Source organism: Balaenoptera musculus, chromosome 10, assembly GCF_009873245.2.
Source record: "Balaenoptera musculus isolate JJ_BM4_2016_0621 chromosome 10, mBalMus1.pri.v3, whole genome shotgun sequence".
Taxonomy (NCBI): domain Eukaryota; kingdom Metazoa; phylum Chordata; class Mammalia; order Artiodactyla; family Balaenopteridae; genus Balaenoptera; species Balaenoptera musculus.
This window is the reverse complement of record NC_045794.1, coordinates 94,612,182-94,638,610: the sequence shown is the minus strand read 5'-3', so window position 1 is coordinate 94,638,610 and position 26,429 is coordinate 94,612,182. Positions and strand designations below refer to the sequence as shown.

The 26,429-nt window shown below is 58.0% G+C and overlaps 1 protein-coding gene across 5 annotated transcripts; it reads left to right on the top strand.

The window, feature by feature from the left end:
• Positions 1-777: 777 nt before the first annotated feature.
• Positions 778-24,668, top strand: KCNJ4 (potassium inwardly rectifying channel subfamily J member 4). 5 transcript variants are annotated; one of them, XM_036864688.1, is made up of 3 exons: positions 778-920; positions 22,389-22,481; positions 22,919-24,668. In XM_036864688.1, the coding sequence occupies exon 3, from the start codon at positions 22,958-22,960 to the stop codon at positions 24,293-24,295; it is 1,338 nt and encodes a 445-aa protein (XP_036720583.1). In that variant the 5' UTR covers positions 778-920; positions 22,389-22,481; positions 22,919-22,957; the 3' UTR covers positions 24,296-24,668. The 5 variants fall into 5 exon arrangements, with proteins under 5 accessions (XP_036720583.1, XP_036720581.1, XP_036720585.1 ...); XM_036864686.1 differs by lacking the exon at positions 22,389-22,481; XM_036864690.1 differs by lacking the exons at positions 778-920; positions 22,389-22,481 and adding an exon at positions 11,527-11,633.
• Positions 24,669-26,429: the final 1,761 nt, after the last annotated feature.

Genomic DNA, 26,429 nt, shown 5'->3' with positions numbered 1-26,429 from the left:
GCCCGGGGCTCCGGGGCTGGGGGTGGGGGCACGCGGCCTCCGCAGTGGGGCGCGGGTCACGTGTGAGGAGGGGCGAAAGTCTCGCAAAGCCGGGCGGCGTGCCGCGAGTTGGGAGTTCTCGGCGCGCCGCGGGCGGCGGGAGCTCGGGCTCCCGGGCAAGCCGGGGACGCGGCAGAGGCGGGGGCCTGGGTCCGAGACCGCGGGGGCCGCACCGAGAGTGGGAGGGAGAGAGAGAGACAGAGGCAGGGACCGGAGCGAGACAGAGACACGCAGGGGAGAGACAGGGCAGGGGTAGAGGAAGGCAGGGGACAGACTGGGAAGGCGACGGAGACGAAGACAAGGACCGGCAGGGAGAGACCGAGAGACCGAGGGGGCAGGAGAGACCGGGAGAAACAGAGAGCCGAGGGCGCGGCGGGGGAGGTGGAGGCAGAGCCGGGGCTGGCCGGCCGCGAGGGTCTCGGGGCCAGAGGCGAGCGCAGCGGGGCAGGGAGCGGAGCGCAGGGCGGGGGACAGAGCAGAGTGACAGCGAGAGAACAGTGGGGGCGGCGGAGGGAAGGCGCCTGCGGCGGGGGCGGGGGGCGCCAGCGCCATGGGTCCCCGGACCCCCGCGCTCTGAGCCCCGGCCCGGGGCCCGACGATGCTGAAGCCGAGGCGGCGCCGAGGGCGCGGCGCGGGGCAGCGCTGAAAGTTGGGCGGCCCGCGGGGAGCGGCGCGGGACGGCCCGGAGGCCGCGAGACCCGGGGACCGACGGACAGACCTACAGGCAGCCGGGGAGGGGGGCGGGGCCGGCCCGCCGAGTTCGCGGGGAGGGGGCGCCGGGACACCCTTCTCCCCGCCCGGGACGCCGCCCGCCCGACTGCGCCTGGGATGTAGCGCCCGCTGGCCGCCTCCCGGAGACTCGTCGGACCCTGCGCCCCGCGGTAAGCCGGGCCCGCGCTCGCCGCTGGCGCTGTCCGTCCGTCTGTCCGGCCGCGTGCGTGTCTGTGTGTCCCAGGGCCTGGAGGCTCGGTCCCCGCCCGCTCAGCACCTTATCCCTGACCCGGGTTCCCGCGGCCAGGCGTGCATTCAGCGCGGTCAGGCGACTCCCCGGGACCTGGTGAGCTCTGTCCTCTGTCCGTCGTCGGGAGCGTTGAGATCTGGGTTTCTGCCAGGAAGGGGGGTAGAGGTGAGTGAAAGGGGCCTTGATCTCCTGCCCCGGCCGTGACCTTTCCCTGCCTCTACCCACCCCCAGCTGTCACACTGGGTTGGAGGAGTTTCAAGGCAAGTGACTTGTGTCTCCTTTCTACCTCCCCAACTGCAGCCTGTTTGCAAATGGCCCTGACAACAAAATCCCACTTCTCATGTTTTGAGCACCTACTTTGGACCCCAAGACCCTAGGGTTGGTGGACAGGTATCCAGAGAAGAAGGCAGTTCACATTTCACAGTGGTGGAAACAGGCTGTGGAGAGAGGCAAGACTGCTTTTCCCTTCCCAGACGGAGAACCCCAGGGAAAGAGAGCCCTGGAGTAGGGAAACTTCCCTGCAACCGTGCCGGTGCGCAGTGTCCCCCGACCAGAATCTACATGACACTTTTGCCCCCAGAGCCTAAGCTCTGGGATGGGGAAAGGGTGGGGGAGGGGAGAGACAGGTGGAGGGTGGCCTGGCTGAGTTGGCAGGTGAGGGCCTCAAGAGAAGCAAGATGTCAAGAAGCAGGTTGAGAGAACGGGGAGCTGAGGGAGGGAGGCCTAAGGGCCTCCCAGAGAGGAGCCAGACCCGTGTGTGTGTGTGTGTGTGTGTGTGTATGTGTGTGTGTGTGTGTGTGTGTGGAAAATGTCTGTTCTGCTTCTCCCCCACATCCAGTCTTGTGACCTCCAGGGCTTTGGGGCTTTTTGGAGCTGTTGGCAGGATTTGGGGGACCTGAGAGCCAAATGGTGGTCCTGGCTTGGCCTGGGATGAGGGGAACAAAACCTCGAAGATGGTGGGTGGGATAAGGGCTGAGGTGCAACATGGCAGGAGCAAGGGCTGCTGGCCGTTGAGCTGACCCATAGCCAAATGGGAGTCTGGAAGGCTGAACCTAGAATATTCTACTCTGTTCTCCACTGAGAGGATGGGCTCTTTCTGGGGTTTTCCACAGTGGGCAGTAGGCCTTGTATATCCTCCATTTAGGCTTCTAGAAATCAGCTCAGCTAGCTGAGGAACCAGCACGGTGGACAAGTCACTCTCCTCCCTGACCCTCAACTTCCATATCTGTGGAATGAGGACACTATTCCCTGTCCCACTGACCTCCAAGGGGAGGAGGGGGCGCCTGGGCTCATATGAGCTGAGGGCTGTTCAGGCTGGGGAAGCGCTGAACACATGGGAGTAAGGACTCATTTTACCTTTGGAAAGATGACCAGCTAATGGGTAGAGGGGAATATGGCCTGAAATAAGGCTGACCAAGAAGGGGAGTATCCAGAATTAGAGGTGGGGAGCTGGGGCTTGGGAGCTATTCCTCAGGAACCTTTGGGTTACCCTCGAAAGAGAAGCTCCTCTCCCATAAAAAGTGTTGGGGTGACTGGGAGCAGACAAAGCTGGCCTTGAATTTCTGCTGGGTGACCTTGGGCAGCTGGCCTGACCTCTCTGAGCCTCAGTTTCTTCAACTGGAGAGTGGGGATGACGGTACTGACTTCATTGGGTTGCCAAGTGGTTTACAGACTAAGTCAGGCCTCTGGAAGCAGCTGACACAAGCCTGGAGCATAGTAGGTTCTTAACAGACATTTGCGGAGCAGAGAATAAAGTAGCTTTAGGAGATGCCGTGAAAAAATTTCTTAGCTTAGGATCTAAGAGGGAAGGGGAGGAGGAACAGTGTAGGCTTACAGGGCGGGCTGGTTCTTAATGTGGATCTGGGGGAGGCGGGGGCGTGTGCTGAGGGGGGTGTGAGGAGGAGGGGGCCCCTCTGCGGGGACCACTGAGTCACGAGGACATGTAAGCGACATGACAACCAGCAACATGGTAACCAGGAGACTAGCGGCGGTGGGAAATGGAGCTGGAGCGGTGTGCTGGGGGGGCAGGACTGGCAGCACCAGGCCTGGAGGGTCCCAGCAGCAGCCAGGCCGGCCTCTCAGAGTGAGGAGGGGAGGCCCCGAGGCCAGGTGGGCTAGGGAGGAGGTGGGGGCCGGCGTTGAAGGAGGGAGGCATTTCGGGGTCTGCTGGGCAGGGGGCCTTCTCCTGCACCTCCCCAGGCTCCTCGCTCCTCTCCTCCACATCTCCACTTTTCATGCCTCTCCCCCTAGGATGCCAAATTTGGCTCACGCAATCTGTCGTCTCTCTTCTGAGATTGGCATCGGGACCAAAGCCGAGTGCATTACATCACCACCGCTCCCCTTGCACGAGGAGAGAAGGAGAGGGAGGGACAGAGGGCTGGGGGGCAAGCGGCCAACCCTCAACTTTCTTTCCTGTCTTCCTGCTCACTCTTCCCCCTCAGTCCCAGGTGTTGGGGGCTTCCGGGCGCAGCCAGGCAGGGCCTCGAGGCAGAACAAGGGCTCTAATCTCGGAGATCCCAGGGCAAGGCAGGAGGTCAGGCCATGTTGCTGTCCCCCTGGCTAGGTGAGGCCTGGGAGGCAGGGAGCCTGGGTTCAGGACCCCAATCTGTCATTGCTCTGCTGTGTGACCTTGGGCAGCCCCCTCACCCTCACCCCGTGCAGAGTCTACATCTGTATCGAGAACAGTTGGCCATTCAAGATCTTGATGACTCTCCTGAAAAAAGATGCCCTTGAGTCCTGCTGCTCTCCTGGGCACAGAGGAGGAGTCCTGAATTTTGAATGGCTCTCTGTGACCTTGAGCAAGTGACTTTACCTCCTTATGCCTCCATCTCCTCACCTGTAAAATGGGGTGATAGAACCCTCAAAAGCCCTAGATGTGAAAGAGGTACTAGACACGAAAGAGGGGGACGGGGGAAGAGACAGGGTCTCTGGCATGAAACCAGGCACTCAGGGGCCCCACGGCTCCCGGCACGCTGGGCTGGAGGTGGGGGGCAGGCCGATGCAGCCATTGGCAGGAGAGTGTTTCAGTTCAGACAGAAGGCTTGGCACTTAACTCACTGGTCTGATGCCCTTATTTTACAAAAGTGGAAACCGAAGCCCAGGGAGGGAAGTGGACCCCCCCGCCAAGGTCACGCTGATGGTTTGGGGGTGGAAGAAGCAGAGCTGGGGCCTGAACCCAGGGCTCCTGGCTCCCAGCCCTGCCTGGAAGTAGACAGAGAGACAGGCAGATACACACACCTCCTGTGGAAGACTGTGGCCAGCCCGGACAGGACCCAGGAGCTTTGAGGGCCCAGTTCTCACTTTGGCCCCCTCCCTGTTCCCTTCCTGCCCCCTGGCTGCCCCGTCCTCACCGTCCCTGGCCATTATTCCCATCCCTCACTTGGTCTATTTGAAGAGCTCTCTTTCAGGCTCATTTTCAAGCCAGTTTCAGGCAGTCCCAGTCAGGGACAGGCTGGATTTGGGGTTAAGATGGAAGATTATGGCCCCTTCTAGAAGATTCCCAGAGCTGGAGGTGCATCTGTGGATGTTTTGTGAAATAGTGAGCTCCTTATTCCCGGAGCTATTCAAGCAGAACCAACTGAGTACCTGCCAGCGATCTGACCTGGTGACTCCTGCTTTATGGGTGAGGTTGAATAACATCCCCACCTTCAAAATCTCAAGAGTCTTTGAAACCCCCAGGAGGAGCTGGGAAGCAGCACTCATCACTTACCGGCTTCCCAGTAAGGAAACTCACGTCGTCGTGCCAGGCATTGGACTAGGAGCTTTTGTAAATTCCTTCTCATTTAACCCTCCCAGCAACCCCACAATGTCGAATTGAGGTCCCCGTGTTATAGATGGGGGGGCCACGGCTCAGAGAGTCTCTGTGATTTGTCCAAGGTCGCACAGCAGGGAAGTGGAGGAGCCTGGGTCTGAGTCCGGGCCAGTCTGATTCTCCGGGGCTGTCCCTGGGACTTCCTTGAGGAAAGAGTGGAAAACGTCGTCCCTCCCCTGGGCTGGGGCTTGGCAGGAGGTGGTGCGTCGCCCCACAGCATGACACCCCCTCAGAGATCCCATGGGGGCTCTGTTCCGAAGACATAGAAATAGACATGCGCCCAAGGGGAGAACTCATTTTACAAAGGGGAAGACTGAGGCTCAGAGACAGAGAATGGCCTGCCCAACGCTGACTAGAGAGTTAGATATGAGCCAGGGCTCTGTCCCCTGCACCAGTGGGCAAGGAGGGGCCTTTGGGCTGATGATGGTGGAGTGAGGTCTGGGACTGGGGGTGCAGACTGCTGGGTGGTGTGGCAGAGGGCTGAGAGTGCTGGCTCTAGGCTAGGGCCGTGGGTAAGGGAGCCAGCCTTGGGAACAGGGAGAAGGGAGCAGGAAGAGAAACCAGCAGGGATAGCATGTGCGCCTCTGTCCTCCCTGGTCCTGCCCCAGGACCATCCACAGATGTAAGTGTCATACAGCCTGTGAGGTCAGGAGAAACTGTAGATGGGACCTGTCTGGCAAGAGAGGGTCTTGGAGCCAGCAGCCTTGGGTGTGGCTCCCTGTGTGACCTTAGGTCAGTTCCTCACCCTCTCTGAGCTTAGTACGCCCATCCGCGTGGTCAAGAATCTGGACTAAATGATCTATTTCTACAAAGTAGCTGCCGTTGGGCTGTCTCTCAAAGTGCTCCTCCCATTCCCATGAGGACCCTGGGCCCTGGGAGAAGGGCGGGCAGGAATCCTGGGGGTTGGCATAACCTTTAAGCCTCCTCAGCGACTCAGTCCTCCTTGGGGTGTGGGGGGATCTCCGAGCACAGCCCTTCTTCTCCTTTTCATCCTTATTTTTCTCCTGCTCCCTCTTCTCCTCGCTACGTGGGCTGATCGCTGCTCAAACTTTTAATTCAGATGGTAATTGAAATAATAATATGGGCTGAGGCCCCTCTGCTTGTGACGCTGCAGCTGGTGGAGCTCAGCTATGAATAGACCTTGAGTCACACACGCGCGCTCCTGCAGGCGCGCACACGGGCCTGACGGGGTGGTGGGTGGGGTGCAGCCGGGGGGACAGGGGAGCTCACGCTCCAGTTTGCTCCGGGTCTCAGCCCCCCATTCCCAAAGGCCGGGGCCAGTTCTGCCCCTGCGGCCCGCCGTCTGGTCCCGGTGTCGGACCTGACTTGGGGCATCGGTGGGTCCCTCTGTTCACAGAAGGGGAAACTGAGGTTCAGCGAGGGGGAGGGACCAGCTGGACACAAATGGAAAGTGACTGGACTCAATTTGAACTGATGGGTTTGGTTTCACCTGGTTCTAAGACCCCTGTTCATTTTCAGGACACACGGGCCAGGCAAATGGGTGGGAGGAATGCTGGGGTGCAGCCCCCGTGGCCCCCGGCCCATGCATCCCCCTGCCTCACCTCCTCCCAACACACACACCCCCTCCAACTCACACACTCTCTGGCCCACTATCACACACGCTTTCTCTCACACACTTGCACACACTCACATCCACTCACTCACATCTCATACACGCGAACTGCTCGGATAGATGATGCTATTGCTTGGCCGCTGGGGTGACAAAGGTTTTCCCAGAGGTCCAGCTGCAGGAAGGGGACAAGGTCCAATGTACCAGGCTCTACGCTGGACTTTATATTCATGGTCTCACTTAAACCTCCCCGCCACCCTCTGAAGGCCATCACTCCCACTTTTCAGGTGAGAAAACTGAGGCTCAATGAGAAGCAAGAGTTTGCCCCAGGTCCAACGGGTAGAAAGAGCCACATGTTGTTTGTCCCGCTGGGAATGCACCCAGTCCCAGTTCTAGCCATTCTGCGACCCTCCATTTGGCCTCTGAGGGAGGGAGGGTGCATCCCGTCCAGCCTGGGGCTCCCCTTCCTCTCCCTGCGCCAGTTCCCCCACTCCTGCCTGTGGCTACCTGGTCAGTCGTTGACCAGCCCTACTGCCAGATGCTGGAACATCTGGCCTATAAGCAGGGGGAGGTGCCCATGAGGAGCTTTGGCAGCTCAAGGAGAGGGGCTACCAAGGAAGGTGGTCCTTGGTGGTCCAGACCCCAGCTGGTGCTGTGTAGGGAGTTGGCGTTGCCATGGTGACCTATCAGCCGGCAGCTTGGGTCTAGGCCTGCTTGGGTGGGCCTGGCGGGGGGCAGGGGGGTGCTTCAGAAGGGCAGGGGGGGAGATGCGGTGGGGCATAGGTGCAGCTGCGCAGAAACAGCCCCTGGTCTCGGATGAAGGAGGCCACTCTCCCCACCTTTACCCTGCAGTGCTGGTCTGCTCCTGTGTCTGCTTTTTCTCTAGCACTCTGCTGGGAGATGGAGCAATGGAGCCCAGAGACCACAGTGATTTGCCCAAGGTCACACAGTGATGGTGACAGAGCTGGGGCTGGACCAGAGCTCAGGGCTCCTTCTGATTCCTTTGCCTCCCCTCTCCCAGGGCTGCCGACACCTCTGTCTCCCTCAGACACTCCTTGTATCTATGCAGGGGATGAGCTGATCTCCTGGGAAAACCCCTAGGTTGGAGAGAGGGGCAAGGGCAGCAGCCCCTTGTCACAGTGGGGGCAGTTGAGCGAGGAAGGCAGGCCTGGGATTGGATCACTCACTTGTCCCGAGTGACATTAACCAGGTCACCGTCCCCCTGGGAACCTCGCTTTGCTCCTCTGTGAAACAGGGGCTACCTGTGGTGATGGTGGGGGAAGTGCCTGGCTTCTTCCTTTTGCTGCCCCACCTGTTCTCGGAGCCCATCCCAGCTCCACCTGGGCAGCAAGGATGGGAGGGGACCTTAGCTAGGCTGGGGAGGAGGGGGTACATGCACAGTGAGGGGCTGATCCCATTTTACTGATGGGGAGATTGAGGCCTGGGGAAGGGAGTTTGCCCAACCTCGCCTTGGTGGCAGAATTGGCACCAAGTTTTACTGGCCTCTGGGACACCCCAGCGAAGTCTTTTCCCCACCACCACCCTACAGCTCCTCTCCGACCCCCACCCCAAACTCCCTGAAGGAGCCTCCCCTCTCCCATTGTAGGCCTGAGAAGTCTAGCCCGCCGCACCCCCCCCCCCGAAGAGTTAAGGTGCCACTCAGCCTAGGGACAGATGGAATAGGGGTCAGCAATGGGAGAACTCCATGAGGCCATACAGGGGAGGTGGCAGGCACAGAGCTAGAGGGGCCCTGGCTGTGGGTGACGTGAACCAGGGGCAGACGGGGCTGCAGTCACTCTGACACATGGGCATCAGAGCCCCTCACACCCTTTTGAGGGGGAGCTCACCATCTCCCAGGGCAGCTCACTCGTGTCTAGAAGGTTCTGCTAATTGATACCTGCCTCCCACTTTGGCCTTGGCTCTGCACTCTGGGGCCTGAGGAATCTAGCCTGTTCCCCTACCAGAGGGAGGGCAGCTTTCCCCTGCTCCCCCAAGGCTTCTTTCCTCTGGCCTCAGTAGTCCCTGCTGAGGCCTGTGGATGAGAAACAGAAAATCTGGGTTCAAGTCCAACTCCACCCCTGAGTTGGCTGTGTGACCTTAGGCAGCCTTTTCACCTCTCTGAGCCTCCATCCCCTGACCCTTAGGGTGAGCTTGTGCCTCTGCATCTGCGGGTTGCTGGGAAGATCTCTTGAGCCTGGGAGTATAACATGGCCTGTTGTAGACATGAGCTTCTGTGTGTCCTGACCCCTCAGTGGCCACTCTTGGCAGACTTCCAGGTCCCCGGTCATCACCTTCAGACACTTCTCCTCTGGCTGTGTTGAGTGTCAGCACCTGACCTCTGCGCTGGGCCCTCCAGACCTGCTTGGGTGGGGGCAGGCCTGGCTGAGCACCAGCGCCAGGCTCTGCAGCTGCAGATCCTGAGGCCACCTGACCTTGGAAAGAGCCTCTCTCTGGCTGGGCTCCAGGGCCACCCCCTAGACATGGGGCAGGAGCTGGGCCACAGGGAGGAGAGGGAACCAAGTGGGGCAGAGAGCAGGCCATGGCCTCGTGCTGGAGCTGGCCCGGGTCCCTGAGATGACAGGCCAGGGGACAGAGAGAACAGACAGGCAGCCATGGGAAGGACTTACAGTCACCAGCTGCATTAATGGCACAGCAGAGCCTCACTCCCCACACTCTAGGGAGCTGCCTGAGGAGGGGGTGAGCTCCCTGTCATGGGAGGTGGGCAATCAGCTGCTGAATGGCATCTGTTAGGGGGATAGCAGCGGGTTCTAATACAGGGCCAGGGAAGGGATTGGACCCAGAACCCGGAGTCCCTGTTGTTTGGACCGCAGTGCAGAGGTCCTGTGACCCTAAGGGTCTAACAGACTGTTCCAAATATTCCCCCTTGACTTCCAACAACTCTCCGCACAGTGTGTGCCCCCAAAGCCCATGATCCGAGAATGGTCAGTTGCAGCTTCAAGATAAGCCCTAGATCCCATCTCAACCCATTCACAGCTCCTAAGCACCCCGAAGGTCAGTGCTTTTCAAATTGCATGCAGGTCCTGACCCATTAGTGGTTGTGAAATTGAGTTAGTTGAGTCCACTACTTATGCTTTTTTTTTTTTTTTAATGAAATAAAAAAGAAAATTTCGGGCTTCCGTGGTGACGCAGTGGTTAAGAATCCGCCTGCAGGAGACACGGGTTCAAGCCCTGGTCCAGGAAGATCCCACATGACACGGAGCAACTAAGCCCGTGTGCCACGACTACTGAGCCCCCGTGCCACAGCTACTGAAGCCAGTGCACCTAGAGCCCGTGCTCCGCAACAAGAGAAGCCACAACAATAAGCCCGCGCACCGCAACGAAGAGTAGCCCCCACTCGCCGCAACTAGAGAAAAGCCCGCATGCAGCAACGAAGACCCAATGCAGCCAAAAATAAATAAAATAAAATAAATTAATTTAGAAAAAAAAGAAAATTTCAAGCACTTGTATGTAATGAGGGTATTATTTTGTGATGCTCTTGTTTCATCTCTTAAAATATATGGACTGTATCGTATGATGAGTAGCAATGTAAAATATGTTTTTTTAATATATAGATTTATTTATTTATGTATTTATTCTTGGCTGCGTTGGGTCTTCGTTGCTGTGTGCGGGCTTTCCCTGGTTGCGGTGAGCGGGGGTTACTCTTCGTTGCAGTGCGCTGGCTTCTCATTGCGGTGGCTTCTCTTGTCGTGGAGCACGGGCTCTAGGTGCGTGGGCTCAGTAGTTGTGGATCGCGGGCTCAGTAGTTGTGGCTCGCAGGCTCTAGAGCGCAGGCTCAGTAGTTGTAGTGCACGGGCTTAGTTGCTCCGCGGCATGTGGGATCTTCCCAGGCCAGGGCTCGGACCCGTGTCCCCTGCACTGGCAGGCGGATTCTCAACCACTGCACCACCAGGGAAGTACTACAATATGTTTTTACTCTGGGTCTTGGTCAGAAAGTCTGAAATTTACTGCTCTGTATAGAAATCCTGGAGGCAACACTGAGAGAGGCTTGAGTGTCCAGATTCCTTTTTTCCAGGGTGCTTGGGTCCTAAGAATATAAGTGCTGAGAATTGCAGGATGCTGCTATTCTGTCCTCAGACCTTCCTTCCTTTGCCCAGCAGCCCACTTAGCTCCAGGCCCCCGAGCATCCTGGTCAACCACCCCACCCTGGGGCCTAGGTCCCGCTCTCTGCCCCGCGCAGCCCTGCTTTGTCTTTGGGCTCTCTGTTTGCCGCATGTCTTTCTGGTGACCTTCTCCCCAAGCCCTCTGGCCGTGAGGATCCTTTCCTCCGTCCTGTCCTCACATACTTACATGTGGAGCTCAGCAAAGCAGGGTGGTGTCTTACGCATTTCTCTTCTCCCAGCACACAGCAGGTGCTCAATAAGTGTTCATTCATTCCACAATGACTTATGGAGTGCCCTCCGAGGGAAGGCACTGGGCTGTGTTGGACACATACTAGGCAGGAGAGCAGCTGCCTGTCCAGCTCAGCATATTTTTAGGGTGATGAATGAATGAATGAATGAATGGAGTCTGCGAGTCTCTGGCCTCAGGAGCCGGCTGGCAGATGGTCAGAGATGATGCGTGAGCACGTAGCTCTTTGCCTGCGCGTAGTAGGCATTCTGATAGCAACAGTCCCTCACGGCTGTGGATGAGCAGGAGTGTTCCTACCGCTGTCTGGCCCTTCCGAGGCCTGTCTGCTGCGCCCTCTCCTGCTGGCCCTGCCCCGGCACTGCCTCCTCCTGTCCTTGGAGCTTCTTTTATGGGCCTAGGACCCTGGGCGCCCCGCTAGGAGGACACCTGGGGACACCTGCCGAGAAGCCAGTGCTCCGTAGGAGTGTGAGGCCGAGGCCCGAGGCCCTGGACGTCCTGCCCCACTCCAGCACCACAGAAGATCTCCTTCTGGTCTCCACTCAGAGGCCACCTCCACTGAGAGGTTCTCCCTAACTCTGGTGACAAAAATAGCTCCTCCCTGGTCACGTTCTGTCACATCACCCTTGCTTAGGTCCTTCACGGGATTTATGACAGGCTGAAATTATCTCATCTCTTTGTTAGTCGTCGGATGTTTATTAAGTGTCTGCGTTGTGCCAGGCACTGGGGTTCAGGGGTGAAGCAGAGAGCTGAGGTCCCGGCACTTGCGGAGATTGTGGGTGAAATCAGTTTGGATTGGATAAATGCTGTGAGGAAGATCAGGACGCAGACGGAGAATGCCTGGGGGGCCTCTTGGAGGAGGCAGCCTTTGAGTCAAGATCTGAATGGTAGGAAGGTGTGAGCAGTGGAGTCTTGGAGGATTTTATCCAGAAAGGGCAGCCAATGTACAGACCCAGAGGGACAAGAAGAAAGGCCCGAGTGGTCGTGGGTCAGGGGTCGGGGTGGGAGTGGAGAGGGGAGACTGAAGGGCAGGACGGCACCGTGGGAAGCCGAGAGCTCCACGCTGAGGAGTGACGTGGGTCCTCAGCCCGTGTGGAGACAGACTGCATGGGGAGTGGAGGCAGGGAGGCTCAGGGAGGACCCCGTGCAGTTGTCGGCAATGACGTGGCTTGCGGCAGGGCGGGCGCTGCAGGCTGGCTGGACTGGGCGTGGGGCCCGCGTCCAGGTCCCCTTCCTGCGGTTCACCTGCTTGGGGAAGCTCCTGAACTCCCGGTGGGGATGAAAATAACAGTGCCCACCTCCAGGGTGTCGTGAGGGTCAAAGGAGTGGCCAGGGCTTGGCCCAGAGTAAACACTAAATGTTAGTTATCCTACCATTATTATGACTCTTGGGTTCGGGGAGGGTTGAAGGATGATGCCCAGGTGTGATGCCTGAGCGGCGCCCCCGGGAGGTCGCAGACGGAGATGGGGAAGGCAGGGGAGGGGCGATCCTTCCATCTTGGCTATGCTGGGTTTGTGATGCCTCTTAGACGCTCAGCAGACACTGGAGCAGGAGCCAAATCTGCTTGTTTCTGGAGGGCGATTGGGGCCGGGTGGTATTTTTAGTCAAGGCTGAGCCTGGACACGGCATGGGTTCTGAATAGAGAGGCTGGGAGAGGAGCAACCTGCAGAGGGGCCCTCAGGCCTGGAGGACTCAAGGAGGGAGGCAAGGGTGAGCCAGCGGCCTCCATCAGAACTGCTGGGAGGACCGTGGGCTCAGAGGAGCCCTGGAGGGGGCTGCGGAGAGGACTGGAGGTGATGGTAAGTCATCCCCTTCACAAAGGGTTTTACAGTTGATAACCCCTTACCCTCCACTGTCACTGTTCATCTTGGCAACATGCCTATGAAGTGGGTGTTGTTCCTCCCCTTTTTATGGATGCAATTCAGAGAGGTTAAGACATTTTTCCATGGCCGCTCAGTACCAAAGTGAAGTGTTTGTTCTCAGGCTTTCTGGGATCACAGTCACTTTTGAGGACCTTATGAATGCTATGACCCTTCTCAGAAAATACACATAGGTACACACTAGTTTTAAAACTTTCTATGTGTCTTTTTTTTTTTTTTGTAGGTAATACATTCATATGGTTCTAAAATTAAAGACACAAACGCGAATACAGTGAGAATTCTTCCTCCCACCCCTCCCCCAGGCACCTGCTTCCCCTCCCCGGAGGCAGCCAGTGTCACCAGTTTCCTGGGTCTCCATCCATAGACAAACACAGAAAAGCAAACGTGTATCTATAAATTTCTTTTCTCTCCTTTTTTATACAAATGGTAGATACTGTGCTCAGTGTTCGTCACGGTTACCTTCTTTCACTTAAAAAACACATCTTGAAGACCTACACCGCTTCTTACCGGGCTCCCCCTCCTTTTTTCCTGGCTTCATGGTGTGCCATCGTGTTTGGGCTGCTTCCAGTCTGGGCTGGGCAAACCAGGCGCCTGGCTCCTCGAGTGCGTGAGTGTCTGCAGACCCAGGAGCCCACACAAGTGTCACGGGCAGTCCCATGGCTCTCCGAAGCTGCCCGGGGTGGCCTTGGCTGAATTAGCCCTGGCACTTGGCTCTGACCCCCCTGACCCACTCCCCCTCCTCCCCACACCTCTTCTTAGGTTCGGCCTGTGAGCCCAGCAGAGAATGCAGGGAATCCTGTGTGAGTGAGGGGGCATCAGCCCCCACTCCCCAGACTCTGGGAGACCCTCTTCCCAGGCCAGCAGCTCCAGCTCCTGGAGTCTTGTTTGCTGAGAAGCCAAGGATGAGGCAATGGGGGGAGGGGCTGGCAGTGATCACACCCACCCCTGGCTGGGGAGCTGGGATGGGGAGGGCAGCTGTGGGCTGTGCTGAAGTCGCCTCTGTTCCTGCCCCCTGCCCCCCCCAACCCCGCCCAGCACCTTGCCTTTTCCTCTGCCCATGAGGAGTCTTCACCCTTTTTGGCCAGGGAGAGAGAGCATCCTAATGGGGAAAAGGAGGTGGCGCCACTGGCCTAGGTGGTCTGGGCTGGTCAGGGCCAACTGGGCTACTCTGCTAAAACTCCCTCTTCTCCCGGCTTCAGGGGCCCCGCTGTCCTGCTGCTCCTCTCCCTCTGCCCCTTGGCCTCCATCTGCTGAGGGAGGTTCTCCTCCGCGTGCAGGAGATGCTCGGGGCTGGGTCTGAGGCCCTCTTCTCTTCTCATCCAGCATCCCTGCCTGGGCGATCTCATCCACTCTTACAACTTACAGCCTCATCCAGGTGTGCACGATCGAATGAGTCTAACTCTGTCCGGATCTCGGGGGCTGACATGCCGTGGACTTCCCGGTGTGGACATTCCAAGGCCACTGCACACTAGGAACTGGTCCTCTTTCAGCGTCCCACCATTACCTATTCCTGACACCCCTCTTCCCAACCCCCCACTCAGCCCATCGCCACACCTGGGGGCTCTTTGTCCAGAATGTGTCCCCAGCCTCTTCACTTCTCTTGAGCACCACTGCCACCACCCTGTCAGCTCCAAGCCACCGTCGTCAGCCGCCTGGGCAGCAGCGGTAGCCCTCTCACTGGCCTCCAGCTTCCACTGTGCCCCACAAAGCACCCTAACGTCTCATTCCAGTGTGTGCCCCATGATCAGACAGCAGAGGCCTCTGAGGCCAGACAAGGGCAGGGGTGCCACTGGGGCCATATTGAGGATGTTTTATTTCTGAAGCCTGGTGGTGAATACACAAGGGTTTATTATATTACAGCTTATTCCTATTTGTCTTAAAGATGTCACATGAAAGTTTAAAAGATCAAACCAGGCAAAACCTCACCACCTGCCCGTTTCCCATAGCAATGAGGATGAATTCTGAAACCCTGCCCACCCCTCACCTCTGGGGCCTCACCCTGGACGACTCTCCCTCTTGCTCACTTCAGTCCTGCTATCTGGCCTTGCTGCAGATTCTCTTTCTGGAATGTTCTACACCCCCCTTTCACACAGATACACAATTCTCCCGATTGTCTTGGCTCCCACCTACTACTCAGGTCTCAGTTTAAATGTCATTTTCTCAAAGAGGCCTTCGGAGACCCCCATCGAACTACGGCCCCATGTCTTCTCTCTCACATCACACCATAATTTTCCTTCAAGCAGCTCACCACAGCTTATGGCTGCCGCCTGTGCAAATGCTTGTTATGTGTATAGCATCTCTCCCCAACCGATGCATAAGTTGCGTGAGTCCACAGCCTGTGCCTGACCCGCAGCAAGTGTGCACTAGTAACTGAGTGAGTGCCTATAAGGAGTGAGCATGCAGCAGAGCAGGTCCCTAGAAGCCACAGCAAGGCAGTGGGGGATTGAATCGCACCACCAGCGAGGGAGCAGAGGTTGTTCTGGAAGAGAAGCCTTCGGGGATCCGCTCTTGCCTTCAAATTCCTGTAGGGAGAGGGCAAAGGTGTCTGGGGGGCCTCTTTGGTGGGACTGTCTGGCCAATAGAAGAGACTCCTTTCGGGGCAGGGAGCCCTCCATCTATCAGGGCAGGGGCCAGGCGTCAGCAATGCAGCACAGGGCATACCTGCAGGTTGGAGCAGTGGCCCTTCCGTCCTCCAGCCACCAGCTCCTGCCATTTGGCCATGACTGGAAGGTCCGTCTGGACATTGTGGGGAATTTGCTTTCTAAACCTGTTCACTGGCTGGCTGAGTGGTTGGGAGGTGCGGTGTAGAGCTGGAGGAACGAGCCAGTTCACCCCACACTGCTCAGAGCCCCTCTGGAGCCCAGAGTCACCTGTGTGTCTAGGCTCTGGCTGGACCTCAAATCAGGGACCCAGTTCCTGGCTCCAACTTGCCCTATGACCCAGTTTCTCCTTTCCCAGTAGGACCTGCTGGACAGAACCTGGCACAAAGGAGGGCAGGCGTGATAAATGTTTACTAAGTGGAAGAAACTTTTGATACGACAGTGTTTCTCTGAGGCAGGAGAGCAGAGTGTCTAATGAATGTGCTCTGGCAGCAAACTGCTTGGTTCCAAATCCTGGCTCTACTACTTACAAGCTGTGTGACCTTCGTCAAGTTGCCGAACCTCTCTGGGCCTTGGTTTTCTTACTTCTAAAGTAGGGATGGGGCATTCCCTGGCGGTCCAGTGGTTAGGACTCGCAATTCCACAGCAGGGGGCACAGGTTCAATCCCTGGTTAGGGAACTAAGATCCTGCAAGCCACATGGTGCAGCCAAAAAATTTTTTTAAATAAATAAAGTAGGGATGAAAACAGAAACTTCCTCTGAGGTCATGATGAGGATGGCAGGAAATGATCAGCGTAAAGCACTCAGAACAGTGCCCGCACAGGGCAAGTGCATACTGAATGCTCCGTGTGGATTTCGCAATGTCACACTGCTGGCCAGTGGGGGAGGGGCTACGCGTGCAGTGGGATTTCGGGGTACAAAAGAAGGTGAGGGGGAGGAAGAGAGTCTGTTGAGCCCCCACGGTTTGGCCTGCACTTTTATGATGGTTGACAATCTGCTTCTGGTCCTCACGACACCACCCTGCAAGGTAGGCGTTACTGTGTTCCTTTGTAAATGAAGGCACTGAAGCTTAGAGGTCAAGGATCCTGCTGGAGCCAGACGGGACTGAGCCCACTTCCGGCCCAGCTCTGTGAGAGTCTGAGGCCACTGCTCTTACTCACCTGCTCCCTAGTGCTGGTGTTGGAAGAAAAGTTGGACGGGGCCGCATGATGGGTGCAGGGTAGGCTCCCGGGCATGACATCTGAAATCCAGGGGAGGGGATCGAGGGAAGGACTGTTCAGCCTCTGAAGTGATTTGTACCACTGACCAACCACTTACTCTGTGCTGGGCACCTGTGCATTATCCCATTTACCTCTCAGAATAATCTTATGAGGTAAGGAATACTCTTAGCGCCACCTAAGGATGAGGCGTGCAGGGACCAGAGGGGTTAAGTAACTTGCCCAAGGTCACACAGTTGGAAAGTGGTACAGAGACTCCAGAGTCAGAGCCACTGCCCTGGGAGGGGGAAGATTTGGGCTCTGGAGATTCATCGAGAGAACGTAATCAGACCTCCCAGGGTCTGAGGAGCAGGACAGGGGCCTGCAGAGGACCGTGGGCAGGACGGGACACCCCCATGGCTAGATCCATCCTTAGCCGCCTCTTACTCTTTGAGGAGCACAGCTGCCTGCACTTAAGTCCTTTCCCTCCTCCAAATCCCCGTGTGTGTGAGATGAAAGGACGCTCCCCGCCAAAGCAGGTAGTCCAGGCCTGAGAGGCCTCAGTCAGAGCTGGGGTTGGGGGCAGGCCCTGTGCTCCTCACAAGGCTGGGAAATGGGGCAGTGGTGTTAACTCCTTCCACTTCCCCCAGGGAAATCTTCTCTTCCCCCCACCCCCCGGCCCTGCACCGCCCCCATTTCCCCGTGGGTGCGCCCTCTGGTAGAAGAGGCAGACTCCCCTCAGGCCCGAGAGGGACTCAGGGGTGAGTGGGGCTCATCAGACTCAAGAACACCCACCAGGGCTTCCCTGGTGGCGCAGTGGTTGAGAATCTGCCTGCCAATGCAGGGCACACGGGTTCGAGGCCTGGTCTGGGAAGATCCCACATGCCGTAGAGCAACTGGGCCCGTGAGCCACAATTACTGAGCCTGCGCGTCTGGAGCCTGTGCTCCGCAACAAGAGAGGCCGCGACAGTGAGAGGCCCGCGCACCGCGATGAAGAGTGGCCCCCGCTCGCCGCAACTAAAGAAAGCCCTCGAACAGAAACGAAGACCCAACACAGCCAAAAATAAATTAATTAATTAATAAAAAAAAACAAACCATGCAGCCAAAAATAAATAAATTAATTTAAAAAAAAAAGAACACCCACCAGATCACCCGCCTTATTTCAGACTCTGTCCTGGGCTCTTGCTTCATTACATCTTCCCAGCTCTCTGGCCAGAGAGCAATTACGGTCCCCCATTTTACAGATGGAAAGAAGGAGCCCCTGGCTGGAGCAGGTAGTGGTGGAGCCAGGACTTGAAGGCAGGTTTCCGGTCTCCCAGGCCAGTGTTCTTACATCGTCATCTTCATCATCATCATCACCTTCATCTCGTCTCATTCGTTGCGTCTTGCCTGCAATGCCCTGTTGAACCCTCCGCTGATGTTTCTGTTACGTAGGTGACGTAGGTACTGTTAGCGTCATCTCCATTTTGCAGGTGAGGAAACCGAGGTACACAGAGGACATGCTAGGAGGTTGACAGAGCTGAGCCTGAGAGCCTAATGTGTTGGTTAAAGCCACAAATGTGAGGCTTTAACCAGCACATTATTTTCATAAAGTTGAAAAGAAGCCGAGTGAGGGTCAAGGGGCTGCGAGGAAGCAGGGCTGGCGGCTGGCAGTGCAGCCACGGAAGGCTTCAGAGAAGAGAGGGGGCTCGGGCTGAGGCTGGAGAGCTGGGGAGAGGCATGAGGGGGTCCGGGTTGAACAGGGCATCGTGGGAGGTGAATGGAAGGCCAGAGGCAGGGGACCAGGGTGAGCCAGGACCTGGACCCACCCAGACCTGAGTCGGAATCCCAGTTTTGCCACATCTGCTGTGTGACCCCATCCCCGTCCCTACTCTCCCACCCCCACCCCCAGCCTGTGATTCTTCAGCTGGGAAGAGAAATAATAACCCTGCTTGTTGCTGTGGTAGGTGCTTAATAAATACTTGTTAAATTAACAAAGAGTTGTAGTGATGTTTCAGCAAGAGGGACCAGACAGCGCCTGGCATAGAGCTGGCACTTCCAGAGTGTTCCCTCTCTGAGGGCGGCCACGAGAGGGATGATGGGTTCAGCTGGGCCCCACTCTGAGCTGTGTGACCTCGGGCAAGTCCCTCCACCTCCCCTGCCGTCCCACCCAACATCAGTGGGGTGCTTGAAGGCCTGCAGGGGGCTAAGCACTCCCTACGTGTGGGCTTCTGCCCCCTCCCTCCCTCCCTCCCTCCAGGGGCTGAGTGCGGCCAGGCCAGCCCGCCTGGGCCTCAGGACACGCTGCTGCTGCTGTCTGGGGCCAGAGGGCCTGCGTGATGCACCTGCAGACGCCACCGTGACTCCCACCAGTGGCGGGGGGTGCTCGTGGGGAGATTCACCTGCACAGCCTTCCCAGGCTGCGGGAACCTCTGAGGCTGCCGCCACTTTATTGGCTTTTTTTCGGCAAAGGGAGCTGTGGGCAAGGAGGGGGCATTTGGTGTCATCATATCATAGGGAAAGCCTAAGAGGACACAGGTGTGGGTGGTCCTCCTGCCTCTCCGGACCCCTTGGCAGGCAGGGTCCAGCCCTCCCTAACTCCTCAGGAAGGAGCAGGATAGAGATGGTGCCAGCGAGCTGACAGCCCTGCTGGTCACCTTCACTCTCTCCCTGAGGCTCCGGTGTCCATCGCCAGCTGCTGACTCACATGCCACAGCCCTGCTCTCAGCCTCAGTTTCCCTAGTTGTCCAGGATCCAGATGTTCACAGCACAGCAAAATTAAAAACCAAAAAAAAAAGTTGGTGACTTGCACAGCATTGTCGATTCTTCACTTGGCTGAGAAAAGACATTACATTTCAAACAGCAGCCAGCATCTCCCATCCCCATTATTTCCCAAAAAGAAAGAACGTTCACCATGAAAGATGTTGCAGGCTGCACTCTTAGAATAAAGGAGGGAGAGCCTGGCTGGGAAGGGGAGGGACTTGTTCCAGGTCACCCAGCAAGGCAGCCAGAGCGCCCGGCCCCTCGGGCCCCCACCACAGAAACCCTGTTCCCCAGTGTGTGCTCACAGGGCACTTTCGGTGCAAGCGGGTTAGACCAGCTCCCTTTTTCCAGAAAAGTACGCTTAATTGTAGCCATGGTACAAGCACCTGAACAGCTAGGGCACCCTTGCTCTCTCTCTCTCTCTTTTAATAAAACATCTATATTCGGAGGAAGACGGTACCCAATTATCAATGCCTGTCGCCTCTCTCCCATGATCTGTGTCCCTTTCTCTTTCACGCTTTTCCCTTGGGTCCTTGTGCCTTCGCCAGGAAGCCCCGTGTGACAAACAAGGGACAGAAAAGCTGGCCGTCTCCTGGCGGTTGTGACCCGCGAGCGCGCGCCGAGCTCCGTACTCCTCACTTTGTGGTCATCCTCGTGTGGTGCCGGCAGCTGAGCCTCCCGCTCCTGCAGGGGCTGTGGTGATGGACGGAGTGGTGGTGTATCTGGGCAGGTCACTGAGGACGAGGGGCTGGGCCCTCACCAGCCCACGGTCTTCAGGGGGACGCCCCACACACGGGCTGCCCGTGCTGGAGGGTGTTGGACCTGGTGGCAGCACCTGTGCTGGCGGGCAGCTTTCCCAAAGGCCCAGGAGTGGATGTTTCTGAGCACCGCCCGAGCTAGCGGGCACAGAGGTGGTGGCCCCGGGCCTGGCCCAGGGCAGGGGCTCGGGGAACGGTTGCTGTGACCGGGAGAGGAGGCATGGGGCCAGGAGATGAGCTGTGCCCCCCCCCCCGGCCTACATGTGGGTGCTGGGGAGGGGGAACTGGGGTGACGGAAGGGCAGGGGCTGGGGGCAGTGTTGAAGTGGAAGGTGCGAGTGTAGGGGTTAGGGATGTACAGAGTCTCATCCTGGGGCTTGGCTGAGCCTCCTGTCACTTCCACTCAGGGATGGGAAACAGTGGGCAGTGCTGGTGAGGGGAGCCCCGTGAAGAACTCTCTCCTGCAGCACCAGATGAACCCCCAAGGTCAGGACCAGTTCCTTTGGGCAGAGATCGAGGGCCCTGCAGCACCCTGGGCTCCTGTTTGGCCTTGGACAGGGCCCTTACCCTCTCTGGGCCTCACCATCCTCATCCACCAAAGGCCCAGGTTGCTACACTCTGTCCCCTCTGCCTCTATCCTGCAAGCCTGAGGCTGGTGGGTCCAGGGCCTGCCAGGGCTGGGCTGGTGCCCTCTCTTCCCTAACCCGAAGTCCTACCCCAACCCCCTCCGGAGAGGAAGCTCCTTTTCCCAGGAGCACCTCCTTGACCTTCCAGGCGTGGAAGTGAGGTGATTGCTCAGGGCTGGCACACCTGCTCTGGGACCCTTAGCAAGTTCATTTCAGCTCTGAGCTTCGTTGGCCTCAGATGTAAAATGAGGGTCTTGAAATCAGTGATCCTGAAACCCTTCCTACGGGCTCTGGTTCTTTCTGTGGTGCTAATGGATGCATTCGAGATGGTGAGACAAAGCAGAGAGGGATGTATTTAGCGAAGGAAGACCTCCCTGAAAGCCATTTATAGCCTAGAAGGTGCCCCTGGCCCCCGGTGCCCTCAGGGCTACCCACCTGGAGCCCTGGCTGTTGGGACTCTAGGGGAGGTAGCAGAGAGGGTCTGGGATGCCCAGTTAAAATCATGACCTCTTAAGGGCCAGCCCTGCACACCCACATTACCTGTTAGGTCTTTAGACTGATGGGTCTCACTGGTCCCATTTTCCAGATGAGGAAACTGAGGTGCAGAGCAGTCACGTAACTTGCCCAAGTTACATGGTGGATCTGCGACTTGAATCCAGGACTGTGGGATCCAGGGAGCTCCTTTTAAGGGGGGAAGGGAGGAGAACCCAGAGTCAGGGTGGGGTGACCGCAGGGGAGGAGATGGGGGCAGGGCTCTCTCTCCCTGGGCTGAGAGAGGGGGTTTCTCCCGGGAAGAGGCAGGCTCTGAAGCTGTTGATCTCTAAATTACAGCGTTGGCGCGCACCGGTTGCTGCGGCAACCAAGTTGTCCTGAACCGGGGAAGTGTATAAACATTGCCACAGATGCACAATTAGATCAGGAAGAAGAATAGAACAGAAAATAGAAACTTCCAGCCTTATATAATTCTGGGCCAAAACGTTACTAGGAACCCGGGCCCGGGGCCCAGCCCCGGCCCTACCATCCGCCGGGGCCCTGGGCGGCACCATCTCTCTCCTGGGGCCCCAGTGGAGGGGAGGGTGAGGGGAAGGTCTGCCCTCCTTGGGCCCAACTGGCACGCCCGCCCCCCGGGAGGGTGAGAGGCCGCCTCCACCAAAACAGCTGGGGATGCTGACAGGCAAATCCTGCCTCTCACCAGCTTCCTCCTGCTCTAGGAAGCGGGAAAGAAGGCAAGAGGGCAACTGGCTTTAACTGAGCACCTACTGTCTCCTCGGGTCCTGTGAGGTAGGGTTTTGATCCCCGTTTTACAACTGAGGAAACTGAGGCTCAGAGAGGTGAAATGAGTTGCCTGAATTTACATAGCTAGGTAGTGGTGTGTCTGCCTCCGCCACCCCAGGTCTTCACACCGCGAACTCAGCAGTACTGACAGCACCTGGGGACTGAAGAGTTAGACACGCCTGGACTTGGACCCACTTACCAGCTGTGTGGCCTTAGACAGGCCGGTTTCCCTCTCTGAGCCCCCGTTTCCTCACCTATGATATGAAAATAGGGATGCCTACACGGGAGCCAAAAATCAGGGCTCCCCTTACCTCCGTCCTAATCACCACATTGGAGTCTTCACCCACCACTGCTCCCAACAAGTTTGGGGACAGGACAGGAACTGACGTTGGGCTGTGGGTCCCAGCGCTGCCCAGTAGAACTTTCTGCAATGATGGAAATGTCCTGTATCTGCTCTGTCCAGTATGGTGGCCATTAGCCACATGTGGCTACGGAGCCCTTGAAATGTGGCGAGTGCAGCCGGGGAACTGAAGCTAACGTTTTATTTAATTTTAATTAAATGTAAGAGCCACAGGTGGCCAGTGGCTGCCTAACTGGACCGCGCAGGAGAATGTCCGGCCCCCGAGAGACCCAGAAGGGCAGAGGCTGAACCCAGGGAGGTGAGCGGGGCCCAGAGCATTCACAACTCCCTCTGCTCAGGGCACGTGGGACAAACGGTGGGAGGGTGGTGCCGAGATGGGCATCAGGAAGCCCCCGGAAGAGCAGGCACAGGAGGTTTTGGTGGGGGAGGAGGGGCAGCGTGAGGGGCTGGGACTCGGACCTGGATCCCGGCAGCCTCAGCTTCTGGTCTGGCAGACCCCGATCCCGGAGCTGGGCCAGCCACGGAGGCACTCCCCCCCTGTCGTCAGAACCACCTTAACATTTTGCCCACGTGGTGGAGGAAGCCTTGGGTCCCAGTCCAGGCTCTGCCCTTTCTGAGCATCATTGGGTGGGTTCCCTGCAGCCCTGGAACCTGGGCTCCCGGGGCCCTTGGAGAGCCGCTCCCACGGCAGCCACTCGCTCCCCAGCGTCTCACGTGTCTGCTTCTCCCCCGCAGGCCCTGCGTCTTCCCAGGTGACCACGCCGGCTTCAGGACATGCACGGGCACAGCCGCAACGGGCAGGCCCACGTGCCCCGGCGGAAACGCCGCAACCGCTTCGTCAAGAAGAACGGCCAATGCAACGTCTACTTCGCCAACCTGAGCAACAAGTCGCAGCGCTACATGGCGGACATCTTCACCACCTGCGTGGACACACGCTGGCGCTACATGCTGATGATCTTTTCCGCGGCCTTCCTTGTCTCCTGGCTCTTTTTTGGCCTCCTCTTCTGGTGCATCGCCTTCTTCCACGGTGACCTGGAGGCCGGCCCGGCGGGGGCCGCGGCGGGGGCCCCGGTGGTGGGAGGCGGCGGGGCGGCCCCGGCGGCCCCCAAGCCCTGCATCATGCACGTGAACGGCTTCCTGGGTGCCTTCCTGTTCTCAGTGGAGACGCAGACGACCATCGGCTACGGGTTCCGCTGCGTGACGGAGGAGTGCCCGCTGGCGGTCATTGCCGTGGTGGTCCAGTCCATCGTGGGCTGCGTCATCGACTCCTTCATGATCGGCACCATCATGGCCAAGATGGCGCGGCCCAAGAAGCGGGCACAGACGCTGCTGTTCAGCCACCACGCGGTCATCTCGGTGCGCGATGGCAAGCTCTGCCTGATGTGGCGCGTGGGCAACCTGCGCAAGAGCCACATCGTGGAGGCCCACGTGCGGGCCCAGCTCATCAAGCCCTACATGACCCAGGAGGGCGAGTACCTGCCGCTGGACCAGCGGGACCTCAACGTGGGCTACGACATCGGCCTGGACCGCATCTTCCTGGTGTCGCCCATCATCATCGTCCACGAGATCGACGAGGACAGCCCGCTCTACGGCATGGGCAAGGAGGAGCTGGAGTCAGAGGACTTTGAGATCGTGGTCATCCTGGAGGGCATGGTGGAGGCCACTGCCATGACCACCCAGGCCCGCAGCTCCTACCTGGCCAGCGAGATCCTATGGGGCCACCGCTTCGAGCCCGTGGTCTTTGAGGAGAAGAGCCACTACAAGGTGGACTACTCGCGCTTCCACAAGACCTACGAGGTGGCCGGCACGCCCTGCTGCTCCGCCCGGGAGCTGCAGGAGAGCAAGATCACCGTGCTGCCCGCTCCGCCGCCCCCGCCCAGTGCCTTCTGCTACGAGAACGAGCTGGCCCTCATGAGCCAGGAGGAAGAGGAGATGGAGGAGGAGGCCGCGGCCGCTGCCGCCGTGGCCGCGGGCCTGGGCCTGGAGGCAGGCTCCAAGGAGGAGGCGGGCATCATCCGGATGCTGGAGTTTGGCAGCCACTTGGATCTGGAGCGCATGCAAGCCACCCTCCCGCTGGACAACATCTCCTACCGCAGGGAGTCCGCCATCTGACCTCCAGGCCCGCCCTCTCGCTTCCCACCAGAGCCTCTTCCGGGGGTGCGCTGCCAGGACACCTCCACATCACTCAGGACAGAGTGGCTCACCCTGGCTCCACGGACCTTCTGGAGAGAGCTGGGGGCTTCAGAGACTGGGAGACCCCTTCCTACTGACTCCAGAACCCAGGCCTGGGAAAGGGCCAGGATACCCTCAGTCTGGTCAGCCTGGGTTCTCCAGCACCTACCCACTGGCGGCTCAGGAACCCCAGACCCACCACCCTTTCCCCACCGACCCTTCAAGGACATTCCCCCTTTGCTCTCAGAACCTTGGGAAAGGCGGCTGGACTGTCGGGGGGTGGGCATCTTGGGGTTCCGGGGTGGGCCGGTGGTTAGTTTGAGGGGGTGGGAGGGGTGTGCGTTTCTTTTGCATGACTGTGGTCTGTTGCTCATGACTTTCTTTTGTAAATATCTATAAATGGAGAGATGGAGGCACCACATCCACCTTCTGCCATTTGTACCTGCAGGACGAGGAGGTGCAGCCCCTCTCTGTGCACCCCTCCCACTCCGCACCCATCAAGCCCAACCTTCCCCTGCCCAGCTGGCTGGTCCCTTGAGACCCTCGGAGCCAGCTCTCTTGGCCCCTGGATAGTGCTGGGTTTGGGTGCAGAAGTGGGACCTCAAGGAGCAGGATAAGGGCCATCCCTCCCTGTGGTCCCTCTGGGCCTGCAGGCCCAGCCCAGGTTGACAATGGAGTTTGTAACTATATATTTTTAATAAAGTATATGGTCCATTAGGGGTAGGCTGGTTGAAGATGGAGGGTTGGGAAGAAGAGACAGAGGGAAACGGAGAGAGAGAGAGAGAGACCAACATGATGCGTGTCTGTGTGTGGTACATATGTGTGTATGGTATGTGTTTGTGTGTGTGTGTGGTAGGTTTGTGTGTATTGTGTATGTGTCTGTGCTCCTGTCTGAGAGACTGACCCTTGGAGGGAACTTTATCACCTGCTGGTCTCCTTCCTGGGAGCCAGTGGGAAGGATCCTAAGTGGCCCTAAGAGGTTTGAGTGGGTTTGAGTCAGAGCTTTGCTGTTAACAAGCTGTGTGGCTGTCAGCAAGTTGCCCATCAGCTCTTGGTCTCAGTTTCACTGTCTTTAGAATGGGATGAACCATACCTTCTTCCTAAGTGATGCTGGGCAGGGGAAGCCTGTGTGGACGTCAGCCAACCCTTTATGACTCAGGGAGAAGTGGGAAGAGCCTGCTTGGTTTACACCCCACATACCCACCCCCACCAGGCTGGGCTGATTAACTTGGCTGCAGGACACCGCGGTGGGAAGGGCTCTAGGGGGCAGCCGGGAAACCTGGTCATAGTCGGACCTGGTCTCTGCCTCACTGTGGGACCGTGGGTGAGTCCCTTCCCTGCCCTGGGCTTCAGTTAGCCTGTGCTGTGTGACAGGCCACCCTCAACTTAGACAACAATGGTTTATTCTTTCTGCGGTGCTGTAGGAGGGCTGGGTGGCTCTTCATCTGGTTTCTCTGGGCTCACTCCAGCAGCCCTGCTCAGCAGGGAGATCAGCCAGGCTGTAAGATCCATGAGGGCCTCACTCACGTGTTGGGCAGTAGGTCTCACTGTTGGCCCGGGGGTGGGGGTGGGGGGCACGGGGGGCCCCGGTTCTCCTCCAGTGGCCTCTCTTCCTCCAGTTGGCTATACCAGATCCCTTCCTGGCGCCTAAGAGGGTGAAGGCAGAAGCTGCAAAGTCTCTGGAGCCTAGCCTTGAACTTGTATAACGTCACTTCCATTGCATTTTATTGGCTAATCCCGGTCACGATTCAAGGGGCGGGAAATCGACTCCACCCCTTGGGAGCATGGTCAAGTCCCATTGCAAAGGATGTACACACCAGGTGGAATTGTGGCCATAATTGCTCATCTATCACAGAAACTTCGAGTTTGAGGGTTCCTTCCATCTCTAAGTCTATTTTACAGGTCAACTGTGTACCCAACATTCAGAGTATGAGGAAGCAGAGGGCACCCTCCCTGCTCCCAGGAATCTTCTACGCAAAGGTGCCAGCTCTCTCAGGAAACACAGGGAACCAGGAGGCAGGCTCACCTGCTGTGAAGTGCTGTTGGCTGCTTGTGAATGACCACATTTCATCAG

Excerpts from the sequence above, each read along its gene's own strand:
- KCNJ4 (XM_036864686.1), top strand. The coding sequence starts at position 22,958 with ATGCACGGGCACAGCCGCAACGGGCAGGCCCACGTGCCCCGGCGGAAA.